General features: G+C 40.5%; 1 protein-coding gene across 2 annotated transcripts in view; it reads left to right on the forward strand.

Annotated features, from left to right (window-relative positions):
• The window catches only part of ITGB3BP (integrin subunit beta 3 binding protein), a 43,399-nt gene that overhangs the window by 12,045 nt on the left and 18,153 nt on the right, over window positions 1-13,201 (forward strand). For both annotated transcript variants that reach the window (XM_063137948.1, XM_063137941.1), the window contains exons 3-5: window positions 1,326-1,461; window positions 10,581-10,656; window positions 11,661-11,739. In XM_063137948.1, coding sequence (XP_062994018.1) covers window positions 1,326-1,461; window positions 10,581-10,656; window positions 11,661-11,739 — 291 coding nt within the window. The remainder of the gene's footprint in view (window positions 1-1,325; window positions 1,462-10,580; window positions 10,657-11,660; window positions 11,740-13,201) is intronic.

The following is a 13,201-nucleotide window of genomic DNA, read 5'->3' on the forward strand; positions in this document are numbered from 1 at the left end:
CTTCCCATAGATTCTTTCATTCAGTCATTACTCTGTGATGTAGGATCCACTGAAAGTAGCAGTCAACCTCCCTGGCAATGGTTACATTGGGTCTTCATCTGTGGAGTAGCCCAAATGTGTCATAGGCTGTTCAGCTCAGTATGGCTGCATTGTAATGGGTAGATTTGTAGATTGACCAGATTTTGAAGCTTGGCTTTGCACACTGAAACCCAGTATGCATTCAGATCATTTAGAACACACAGCAATGCTGTCTTTCAAAGTTCGGAATTGCTAAAAATTTAACAGAATTGCAGTTGGCATGTGATCTATTGTGGAATGTTATTGTTTTACTGTGGGGCAGGGGTGGACAGCCTTTTTGCCTCCTTGGGCTATAGCAGTGATGGGTTGGGGATCGCATGCCAGTGGTAGGCATAGCCAAAGGCAGCCATGGGTTTGTCTTGGGCTGGCTATAGATGTGGCCAGTGCCAGTATCTCCCTTCCCCTCCCTTTCTCTCTCACATGCATATACAACCTACTTACCTCTCACTCTGACACATGCATACGCTATCCCCTGAGATCTTAGCACATAGGAATAAGAAGCTTTAAATCCTCCCCATGTGGTGAGATCAATTGCCTCTCCTCCCCAGCTGAACAGTCAGGAAGGTGGGGAGCGGTTCCCCATTTAAACTGTTTGATGGGTTGGTGGTAGTACGATTGTGCAGAAGAAGGTGGCGTGCGGACATGAATTTTCATGCACCATACGTGCTATAGGACACATTTGGGACTTCAGCTTTTAGAGACACTATATTATGCTTGTGGCTTTTACTAATTTGATTGATGCAACATCTGTGGCTGTCTTTTTTTCTTAAACAAGGATTGTTAAATGTCCAAAAGTTAAGACCTGTCAAAATTTTAGATTGTAAGTCATATGGCAGATTGTCTTGTTTTGTTTTATTCTGTACAGCGCCATGAAAATTGATGGCGCTTTATAAATAAATAAATAATAACAACCTGTCAATCCTTTGAAATAGATGTGTAGGCTTGAAAGCACTGGGATTCTTTTATGTGGCCATAGTACTAAACCTTGGTCCCATATTATCACCATGAGGGCTAGAAACATAGTTTATTCTTTGAACTGGAATTCTTGGATGTTAATCGAAAGTCTGGAGGGGGGGGGGGGTACCTGCACCAAGAGAGGCATAATGCCCCGTCTTCTAGGATAATTGTATAACATGTCTTGAGAGGAAGGGTAGAGGCAAAAATGAGAAATGTCAAGGATGAAAGTGAAGGTGCCTTTCACTGCACTGTCCATACAGGTTGCTTTGTTGTTTTTTATTATTGTTTAGGTCCCAGCAACAAGTTCTGGGAGCAGCAAGAAAAATCTCTGTTCTTACTCACCAACAACAGGAACATGCCTAATGAGTCCATTTTCAAGTCCCAGGAGCAATAATGTACAAGAGCACAGAATTGGCCTATCAAATGGTTAGTTGAACATTCTCTTCTACTTACTACAGAATTTTTCTGGTTATTGACCAAGTCAAATGCTTGATTCAGTAATTTATGTCTTAGATAGTAGTCCTAATTTCTTTTTTCTTTTTACCTGAGTGTGAACTTGGATCTTGGGGGGGAAATCCAACTTTTTTATAACCATAAACATATTTAAATGTTCTTCTCTGGTTTTGCTGTCATTTATTCACTGAAGAGAATCAAAAATTGATTTTAAAGAGACCAGATTTCCTTCTGAATAGAATTTGTATAGGCCAGAGTTTGTCAATACAGTAAGTTTTGTGCTATTTCTTTTTAAGTATTATTTGAAATTTTATCACATTTAATAGATTTAATATTGGTATTTGTTAAATTAAAGAAAAGCTATGCTGCTCTGTAATGATGTTGAGTCATATTTTAATGTCTAACCCTGCATTAATTTATCTTCTCATTTGTCACTGATCTTGTGTAAATCATCTAACCTTTTGCAGATAGTCTACATCATTTTACATGCATAATTGTTGCCAGATCTATGCAAGTTTTTCACAATGAACATATGCAGAATACATTGCCATACAATTATTATATAATGCAGTTGTTTTAATTTTGTCCTCCATGCATTACCTCTAATTGTCTGGAAAACACGGTAAAGACTTCATTTGATGACACAGAATAACCATTTATAGTAGATGTATCAATTAATTCTCAAATCCTTGATAGTTGAAGCTCTGTGTGTGTAGGAATACCCTTTCTTTTGCAAATGCAGAGGCTTAAATATTCTGATTTGGACACTTTGTTACACGACTACACAGCTTCAGCCATGAAATTGATTGGAGTCCTTTTCATCTAACCAGAAAGACTCAGGTGGGAGCCTGCCTGGATAGAGAACCTGTCATCTGTCAATTGCATTTCCTCCATTGTCCTTCAGACTGCTAGAAACAGCTGCATTTGCTTCCTGTATCCTATGTACTATCTTTCTCCCCTAGTGTCAGAAAAGTGTTAGGATAGGTCTCTTGGTAGGGGGATGGGACAAACATACTGCATAAAACTGAAGCAAAGGGTAACAACTTTTACCCTTCTACCTTACAGTTCTGTAGGCATTCGTCAATCCTATTGCAATCTTACATTCATGGTGGATCCTCTTGCCTCTTTGCCCTCTATAATACTAGTGATAGCTTATATCTAGGTAATCACACCTCTTTTCAGACCTCAGTGAGGGAATGGTGGTCATCTTTACTTTTCAGGCAAATTGGCAATGCAACCATCGTGCCACCTTATCCCAAGTTGATGATAAACTGGGTGAAATATAAATAATGTAACATGCTGTACATTTCCTTTCAATTGTAGGGGGTGTGCCTTCAGTATGAGGAGATTATGGGTGACTGACATTCCTTTCTTCATAATTTAGTTGTGGGCTATAGGATTTATCCTAACTTAGTTAAAGGCTCTATAGATTTTCTTCCCCTTCCCCCATTATATGTATGTCTTTTTCCATGAGGCTCTCTGCTTGATCTCCAGGTTCTAGTAAACACACACGCAGTAGATCCCACAAGACTGATGTAGGGATGTACAGATTTTGTTAAATCCATTCCATTTGTGTTTCGCAAATTTTCAGCCATCTTTCCTTCCATTGTCCGCTCCTTGATGGAATCTGCCTTTTTGGGGTGGATGTACAAGAATTGTATTCTACTTGCGCAAATGTGCATTAGCATTAATGCATACTTGAGCAAATGTGCACTTACCCTAAGGCAAATGTGTACAAATCCCCCCAAAAGTAAAAAAAAAGATCCACAAGTCCACACAGCTCAGAAAAATCTGGTCCACTGTGGAATCCTCAGGTTGGATTCATAGAAATTCAAACTCATTTCATCCTATTATGGATTTCTCTGACATCCCTAGCCTTAAATCTACCCACCCCTGAGTTACAGTGTTGCAAAAGAATACTAACATTTCAAGAAGAACAATATTGACAAAAGTGAAGTGGTTGAGTGGGGAATGTAGAAACTTGGTTGGGACTCCTTCAGGTTTAAAGCCACCTAATCCTGGTCAGGCACACAATAATATGAAAGACAGCCTTCCACAACCTTGGGCCTACAGATGTTTTGGGCTTTAACTCCCATTAGCCCCAGCCAACATGGTCAGAAATTCTGGGAGTTGTCCAAAACGTCTGGATGGCATCAGGAGATTGGGGAAATCTGGTGTAGGATAATTCCAATAGAATAAGTAATATAGCTCTCAACTTTCAATGAAAAGTATGAAGAAGACAGATAGAGGAGGGACAGAAGCTTGCATAGATGTAGATAAATGCCAGTGACAAGATACTTTCAGTGGCTGGACAATTCTACCTCCCCAGAGATCTTAGTTTAGGTCTCAGGCCTGGTTCCTTTCTCTCCCTTTCATTACCATGTTTCCTTATGACCTTTCCTACTCTTCTAAACATTTGCCAGGGAATGTAATAAACTTTGTTGATTTGGGGTTTCCAGATAGATTCCGCGGCATTTACATTGCTTTCTTTCCTGGAGCTTGAAATAGGTCTCGCTTCTGTCTTCCCCACCCCACTTCATAGGTTTTTTCTTTGTGGTCTTTCATTCTCATGGATCTAGGTCTCTGAGCTATTTGAAGAGGCCTGAGAATAGGCAAAAAAGACACTTTCTTAGGATTATTTTCCCAAGAGTTGGCATTCAGCACTCTTACTGATCTGCAGCTCCTTTCTTGCATAGAGTGTATCTGTGGACAACGTCATATATTACAGATTGATGTGCCCTATAATATGTGAGGTGAACATACATATTTACCAAATATGCAACTAGTGAAAGAAACATATGTATCAATTTGAGTGTTCCAGTGTAAGCCCCAATCAGCGAAAGTTATTTGAGGAATTCCCGTTGGTTATAACTACCTTATTTATTTAGAAAGTTAATGTCCCATCCTTCTGTTGCAGTCAGAACGCTCAGGGCATTATCCCCTTTATTTTGACAGGGTGTATGTATACTTATTTTCTCTAGATACTGGTCTAAATCTCAGTGTGTGTAACATGGCCAAAAATGAAGTACTTTCAATAGCAGTCAAGAATCAAACCAAAGTTCTTTTAGGCACACTAAATTCCTATCCCAGTTCCCTTTTTACCAAGGTTGAGTGTGTATTTTGTTTGTTTGACTGTATTATACTATCAAGAAGTTGCTGTAGAAGAGGAACTGGTTTAGGAATGCATCTGCTTAACTTGAACCAATTAAAGACAAGGAAGATCTATACTGGTTGCACATCACAGACCATGTGACAAACTTCAACTATTTTATACAAAACAGCCACTTAGGTTGAGAGAAAATAATGTGATTAATTTGGGAGTTTATGAAGGTGTGCCTTTGCTCCTGTCCTGTTAACTGAATGCTGACAATAGACCTGTTTGGCAATAATGCAATGTATAACTTTAAAACTACAAATGCTGCAGTTGATGGTTATGCACCTTCTTTGTTCCTGAACAAGTCTTTTAAAGATTAGATTATATGGTTTTTGCTTTCATAATTCTCTCTCTCTCTCTCTCTCTCTCTCACACACACACACACGCACACACGTGTGTGTGCGTGTGTGTGTGTGCGTGTGAGAGAGAGAGAGAGAGAGAGAGATCTGTTGGATTTTTTCATGTGCCTTATTTCTGAGGGAAAAGGGGGGAAATGCCTGAAGGGCTGAAATGTCTGTGTATTGGGATGTCAAAGGCAAAGGTGAGTGTGTGCTATATTTCCATATTGTAATTAAATATGGGCATAGGGGAACAGTCGTTTTGCACATAAAGTGAGAGATCACATGTTCAGAGCTGACATTTAGATGGATAATTATTCAGCAAAGTAGCAAAAGCTTCCCTTTTCTAGTTTCACCAAGCTACAAAATGGTGGCAGTGGTTCTCACTTAAAAGTCCTCCGTTTTCTCATATATTTTAAATATTAAATTGTATTTCTTATCAAGTCTAATATTAAGATTAATTTGTTATTGAAATAAGTTGTGTGTGTTTTATTATGGTAAGGGTATAACAATAGACAGCTTGAGTCTGCAACAAAAAAATTTTTTTGTTAATCCTAAAGGCTTTTCCATTTATCGTGTCTCTTTCCTCTCTGTTTTGACATATTACCTGACCTTGAGCCTTGACAATAGGATTTTATAAAAATTCCCATACAAATCCAGTATAATTCCACTTTTTAATGAAAATTATAATCCTTAAGTAATAAAGCATTACTTATAATGCTTAATGTTCATATTCTTTTATGTATTATCATGTACTTAACATTCAAATTAATATATCTTATGATGAACACAGTTATTGGAGTCAATAACAAATGTAATATACTGATCTGAGTGCTTTTGGAAGCTTTAACTTTTTTAAAAAAATATTTAGCTTTGTTAGGAAAATCTCTTAATGACTGTTTGTAAAATATTCAGAAAACAATAGCTCAGTTCAGACAACATGTTAGTCAATGCAGTGTAAAAAACTCCACTCGACGGTTGAGTTTTTAGGGAGTACTCCCCACACAACATTTTCTAACTCCCCCATTGTGTGACTGTGGGCTACTGTGGAGTTGAGTAAAATCCATCGTGACGTTGGATTGACAGTTCCTCCACCCTCTCTCCTTCACCAGTCCTCTGATGGTATCCTACCAGCCATTGCTACAAAAGAAAAAACAATCCAGGCAGCTCTCCTAGAGCGTCACTTGCTCCTTTTGTCACTCTGTAGCCAGTGGCAAAAGTCAGCACAACGTAACAGAAAACTCTACACAGCCCGCCACACAATATGCAACACACCGGTTGTGCAGGAACTCTCCTCTGCACAGCATGGATATTCTGCATGGAGTGTTTTCCAAAGAAACTCCACCTTTGCATGGAGTTTTCCTGCCAGACAACACGTTTCTCAATGGTGGTGTAAAAACTCTACATGGAGTTCTAAAAACACCACTGAGAAACGTGTTGTCTAAACTGAGCCAGTGAGTACCACCCAACATCCTCACCCCAAAGCCTCAAGCAGACCCTCCCCCAAAGGAAGACACAGTTCCAAACAGCCTCCAAGAACTACTAAGCACCAAAGCTGCCAACCGTTTGAGAGCAACCTGGCCCTATTTTGTTTTTAAAAGTAGCATTTAAAAATAATTAGAGAAATTGGAACTGCAGCACTGCCATAGAAACTACCCCATCACCTGAGGTATCCCCACAGGAGAGCCAGTTTGGTGTAGTGGCTAGAGTGTTGGACTGGGAGTTGGGAGATCTGGGTTCTAGTCCCCACTCAGTCATGGAAACCCACTGGGTGACTTAGGGCCAGTCACAGACTCTCAGCCCAACCCACCTCACAGGGTTGTTGTTTTGAGGATAAAGTGGAGAGGAGGACGACGATTATTTACGCCACCTTGGGTTCTTTGCAGGAAAAAAGGCAGGATATAAATGCAAATAATAAATAAATAAATAATAACAAAAAGGGTTTCCAATGAGTACGAAAGAGAAACAGAATTAACTCTCACATATGTGCTTACAATGGAGTGGTAAATCAAATATATCCTAGAAAGATCACTCAATTAGCCAGAATATTTATTTTCTTAAAATGAGAGGAGGCTTCATTTCTAAATCAACTCCATTTGATAATATTTAGAAGGCAATCTAAACTGAAGTAGGGCCTAGCTCTGGCTACATCCACTATTGGCTGTGAACCCTGATTGGGTTTCCTGTGGGTCAGCAGCCCTTTATAGGAAACAGGTTCCCTACCCATTTCATGGGTTGCTTTAGAAAAACAAGGTTACTACAATAGAGCTGTTGATTGTGCACAGGCATTGTTTTTCCACAATTAGTTGGAAGAAGAAATAAAATAAGCTTCTATGCTTCACTTTAAGAAAATGCACTATCATTCACTAATGAACTTTTGCTGTTTAAAAGAAGAAATTAAAAATAATGCAAGAAAACCAGTAATTAAAGCTCTCCTCCCTCACTGTGATAACAGAAACTGACATTGGGACAATTGAGAGAGATTATTCAAGGAGTAAATGACAGTATAATCATCCCCCCAGCCATAGTCTCAGTAAGCAATAAAACAGAGTAAACCTCCAAATTGGCAGCGTTTAATTGAATGTATAGGATTCTGAAAAGTCCTTAATAGCCTTTTGCCTGTCCATACTGGTCAGGCTGATACTACAGTTGCATTTTATTACAAAAAATGTCACAAATCATGTCTGAAAAACAGGAGGACAACACAGAAAACACTGGGCTGCAACAATTTGTCATAGTTGTTGACTGGATTCACTGTAAAAAGTGCATGAACAAAAGATGCGAATTCCAGAGAAAAGGAATAATTTGGAAGCAACCCAACAGAGGAATTGAAACACTCTATAGGTATACCTTATTGTCTCCTGATAGTCTATTATGCCTTCCTTTTTTTCTTTTTCTTTTTTGCATTAAAGGGCAATCAAAATGGCAGCTCTCAGCCACCTTGTTGCCCGCTAACTGCCAGTAAGCCCACCAGGGCCCATCAGCAGAGGAAGGGTCCCACCAGAAGGCACTCTGCCCAAGCCCCCACCCCACAAACACTGGAGCCAGCCATGCTGAATATTCTGTAGCAAATCAGCTTGCATACTTTGTTACCAACTTACCCATGATCAAGTTTTCTTTAAAAAACAACAACATAGAAGCTGTTTTTAATGAAATAGATTTTTCGTGAATGGGTGGGTGGCATCACATTAAAACAAATACAGTCAGTGGAAGGCAGTGCTGTGCTCAAAGTATGAATGAAAAGGTAGTGGGAGCGTTAATGAAATTGACAAACCCCACTGCTGGCTCCCATAAATTTCAGCCAAATCAACCCCTCCTTTTTATCTTCTAAATAGTAACAAGGATGTGTTCTGGTTTCAGAGGACCCTTGTGAAAAATTGTTCTCACTGGGCCAGCCCCTTTCTTAGTGTATCCACATTCTCCTGGCCATTATTGGAAATACCCTTTTTCTTGCCTCTCCTTCTGGGCCCAATCTGCACCGTCTCCCATAGGAAAATGACGTAGTATACAGAGGTGACTGCTTCTGCTTCTTCTTCTTGTACACTTAGACAGGGCAGAGGAACAGGGAGCACCCAGGGACTGGCAGTGGCCCCCATTCTGTGATGTGGGCCTTCGCAGATGCCCAGTAGTGCTGGCCCTGACTAAGGTGGCTAGAATGAAAGGTAAGAAGTAACCTGCTCCCACCCGTCAGTAATTCAAGCACTGTGGCAGTGATGGGATTTTATTTTTGTAACTATTACTCTGTGGCAACACTTCTTAATGATCAGTTGAAGAAGTGGACAAATAGAGAATGCAAGCTGTCCAATTGCTTTCGACTTAATTTCGCAGTGCTTTATCCGTCATGACAATCACATCCTGCGTCAGCACATTTGTAAGCATCTTGTTCAGCTTGCTTACAAGATGGATCTCAAGGCAAAATTTCCCAATCTTTTTAGCTCCTCACTAAAGTCTATCTTTTTGAGTCCTGCTGCAGCAATCTCTTCATCAGACAGGCATATGAAATTCTTACACATTATGTCTACACATATACATAGAAACACATGAGCACACACAACACACATGATGTACACATAAGGATTTATGGCTTAAGGGTCCTTATCCAACACTAGCGTTAGAAGAGGACCAAAACAGGCCCTGCCTGACTAATTCCTAAAGCCAATCAACCAGAGAAAGAGGTGAAAAGTGGAGCATTGGCTGTGGGCTGAAGCTCCTGCTTGTTCGCTGCAACTTTCATGGTTAACAGAGCAATTTTGGTGGCTGAGGGGAGGAACGTGTCTCCAGGTCTACCTACTTCCAGATCTTCTACAACTCAAAATGTTGTATTTCTTCTTCAGGTTTTGTGTGCTGTCTGGAGTAGGGCACTGAAATCTCTCACCTGCTATATATGACTGGGGAGCACTTGCCTCCCTTCCCCAGCCCTTGCAATGAGACTGACTGCTAAAACAACCCCCTATAATCTACTTTGTGTGTGTGTGTGAGAGAGAGAGAGAGAGGAGGGGGGAGTGCTGCAGTGGCACTGGGGTAAAAGCAAGCTCTGTGGCCTTAGCTAGACCTAAGGTTTATCCCGGGGTTGCCCCTGCCTGCTCCCAGGATCCCCTGTGTGTCATTTAGATGCACAGGGATGACCCCGGGACGATCCTGGGATAAACCTTAGGTCTAGCTAAGGCCTGTGTGTGTGTGTGTGTGTTATGAGGCGACTCTTTCCTTTACTTCCATGCTTTCCGTGGTCTCTGCCTTGCTTATGTTCTCAGACTTAACCAAGATAAAGCTGAATGTCTTGGTTATCCTCCTTGCCTTTTTGTTTCTTTGAATTTCGTATAATCTAACCATATGTGTGTGAGTGGGTGTAGGGTTAGGGTGCAATTATAATAGAGATGCATGTGAATGTGTATGGCACGTGTCATAGTCCCCATTCCAGACTCTTCCCTTTGGAGGGAGGGTACAGAGCTCTGCTGCCATATGAGTTCAGGGGCTGGCTGATGGTAAAGATTCCAGCCCACAGGAACAGGCCTTACATTGATCTGCAAAATCTTCTGGTTCTAGGCTCTTTCTCCTGGGGGCAGGAAGCAGATGGAGTCACAAGCTAGGTGTAATTTTTGATTCTTAGTCATCCTTTGCTCTTCTGAAATAATCTGTTACCAAAACATGTAGTCTTAACTTCCTGTTTCCTCTCTAAAATCTGGTATTTTCAGTCTGTCTAATACTGCTGGCTCTTTGGTTGTTTTCTTATTTCTTATGCCATTGCTGCACCATTTTTTCTGGTTCACCTATTTCTCGCCTCCAGCATCTTACACTATTTTAGTATTAGTATTATATTAATTCTGTAAATTGCCCATTTCCATTTTCTCTCTGTACTCTTAGTACCCTTTGTTTCATTTCCAACTAATTGTTTTTATATTGAAGGAACTATTGGTTATCAAATATTTGACAAATACATCATTGTTTTATGAAAAAAGTAAACAGTTACAAATGAAATTGAGAGAAAAGTTCATGTTTGACTTGTGTACAAGGCAGGAAATTATTTGGATGTTGTGATTTATTTATTTTTACTTTAGTGAATGCAAAGGACAAAATAATGTATTCTTATTTCTTTAATCTAGGGAATAGAGATAAATCCACAGGCCTGCCAATCATATCCTCCAGAAAGAGGCAAGCTGAAATGGAAGAAAATGACAAGTAAGGTTACCCACTGGTATAACAATAATGTGATCAGATCACCCAATATGTTTATTTTTACTAGTCTTAACAAAGAGTGCATATGTCTTGGGGGGCTGGGAGCAGAGCCTCTGGAAAAGGGGCTTTTGCTATAGGACTAAGCATTACTAGAAAGCAGTTTAATCAAGATAGTGGTGCAGGCTGAAGGATTAAATCCACCTTCCTTTAACACTGTTGTTCCTGTTAAATTTGCTGCCTCCTACACTTGCTTTTCAGCAGGGGTGGGCAACTTGTAGGCCAAAACATCTGAAGAGCCAAAAGCTCCATGCGCCTTCACCATTGGCTATGATGGCTAGGACTGGTGGGAGTTATAAGCTAAAACATCTGGAAGACCACAAGTTGCCCATTATTGATTTACAGTAATACAATTATTGGGAGAACAAATTACTGATCTCATATGTCACTTGTTGTTTTGCTGGTATAACCACTGCAGGTTATATTTTGCAATTTTGGAGTTCAGAGGGCCAAAGTAGCCAAGTACCTGACGGAAGATGCAAAGCTGACTTGGGCTGGATAGATCACCTGTTGCTTCTTATTTACATCTTCTGAGGAGATTTGGACAGGCTGGGGAGAGCAATTGAAACCATCACTTTTGGTGAAGTGGTGGCTTGGAAAGGGCTAACCCCATCAGTGAGATCTAAGCGCACCAACAGTTCTCTAGATTGCACCCTATTAGTTTGATGTACAGATGGAGCTTCTGCAAAGATAGACTTCCTTTTTCAGTGCAATGTCAGAGACAATGCAAAGAGCTATCCCCAAGAGGGATTAATAAAAACCCTACACACTACAACAATGTTCAATGCACCAGCATCTTTGACATCACTCTCATAGAGACTTCCACTTACATGTGGCCATCGGGCATTATGTTACATTATATCTATCTCTAAAATTATTTCTAGGTAATCTTTAAGGTGGAACTTCTTTGTTTACTTTGTTCTTGTTCTTTGTTTCCCTCTTTCATGTAGGCTCTTGGTGCTGCACTCTGAAGTTGAAGATTCCCTAGAGCAATTCTTGCAAATCAGACGAAACCTAACCAGTTTACAGGTCTGTTGCCCCCTGTCTTGGTCCTTTTTGTTTTCATTTAGTTGATTCTTTTTATTGATCTCTTTTCTTCATTATAGCTCAGTCGTTGTCATCTCCATTATCTGTTGTGTGGAAACAATGCTGGAGATTGCAGCATTCCAGATTACCATCTCTTTGAGGTGGGCACTGTGGGTTTAGTGGGTGGAGTGCTGGATTTGGACAGTGGGGCAAGACATCAGGATTAGAATCCCTGCCCAGCCATGAAACTCGCTGTGTGACTTTGGGCCAGTGGTGTGCTCTCATCTCACAGTGGCCATGTTCACATATAACAATAAGCCAGACGACTGGAGAGCCCTGACTTATTGTGCCTCTGCTACTCAATTGCTCCCACTTGGCTCTTCCTGTCAACAAGAGAAGCTAAAAAAAACCAGGAACTCACCATCAAAGAAAAGCTTAATGTTACGTCCGAACTAGGTATCCTGGCTTGTCACTTCCTTAACAAGGTAGAATCTAGAGTCAGGGTTTGTAGATGGTTTCCCATTCCTGGCTGGTTTGGGAGTCGGGTTTGGACGTAGCACAAAGCTTTTCCTTGCTGAGTTCTTGGTTTGTTTAGCCACTTCCACTAGCCGGTGGAGCCAAGTCAGAGCAATCAGGCGGCATGCAAGAGCCTACAGCCCATGAACAAAAAGTCAGGACTCCTGGGCTATGGGGAAACTAGTCTAGCCCAGTCTTAGCAGTGATTTCTTGAAAGGCAAACCCCGTTGTGGTGAAACTATGAGGCATTGGCTTTCCAGGGCTATTGCTGGAGGACACCTTATAAAAGTGGGATAATAACATTGATTCAATTGTGAGTTGAATTTGTTCTACTTCACATGTGTTGCCAATTAGTTTCCCCCCAAATTTGCAATCGACTGAATTCTTGCTTTCCTTTCCTTTAGTAGACCGTTGATTTAATAATTAGTACATTTAGCATTGACAAACAAATGATGCAAGAAGGAACCTAAATGCCGATAAGGTCTCTTTGCTTAGCTGTGTCTTAAAGTTATCCTGCTCAGCAGGCAGTACTTGCTGGTTTGCCTTGTTCACTGCTTGTAGCATATTACAGTCCAGATGTTTTAGGCTTATTTTGCCAGATGCTCTGCACTGGAGTGCTGACAGAATCAGTTTCCAATGGCTGGAAAGGAGAGGTGGTCTTTTTGGCCACTCAGCCAATGTGGGTTTGGGCAAACAAGGAAACTTACTGGGAGGCAAAATTAGGAATCAAGCAAACAGTCTGGAAATGCAAAGTGGCTGCCTGTTAGTTTCCTTCAACAGTAATTTGCTCAGACCGAAGGGGGGTTGACGAGACATTCAACCACAGTATATAATCATTTCATTTCTAATGTGTGTATATAAGCATTTAGATTCTAATGGTAATATTAGTAATATGGTACATTTTGTAAATTAACAAACCTAAAAAAGAGCGGAAGGTTTGGAGAATGCC

This window comes from Elgaria multicarinata, chromosome 1 (genome assembly GCF_023053635.1).
Source record: "Elgaria multicarinata webbii isolate HBS135686 ecotype San Diego chromosome 1, rElgMul1.1.pri, whole genome shotgun sequence".
In the NCBI taxonomy this organism is placed as follows: Eukaryota; Metazoa; Chordata; class Lepidosauria; order Squamata; family Anguidae; genus Elgaria; species Elgaria multicarinata.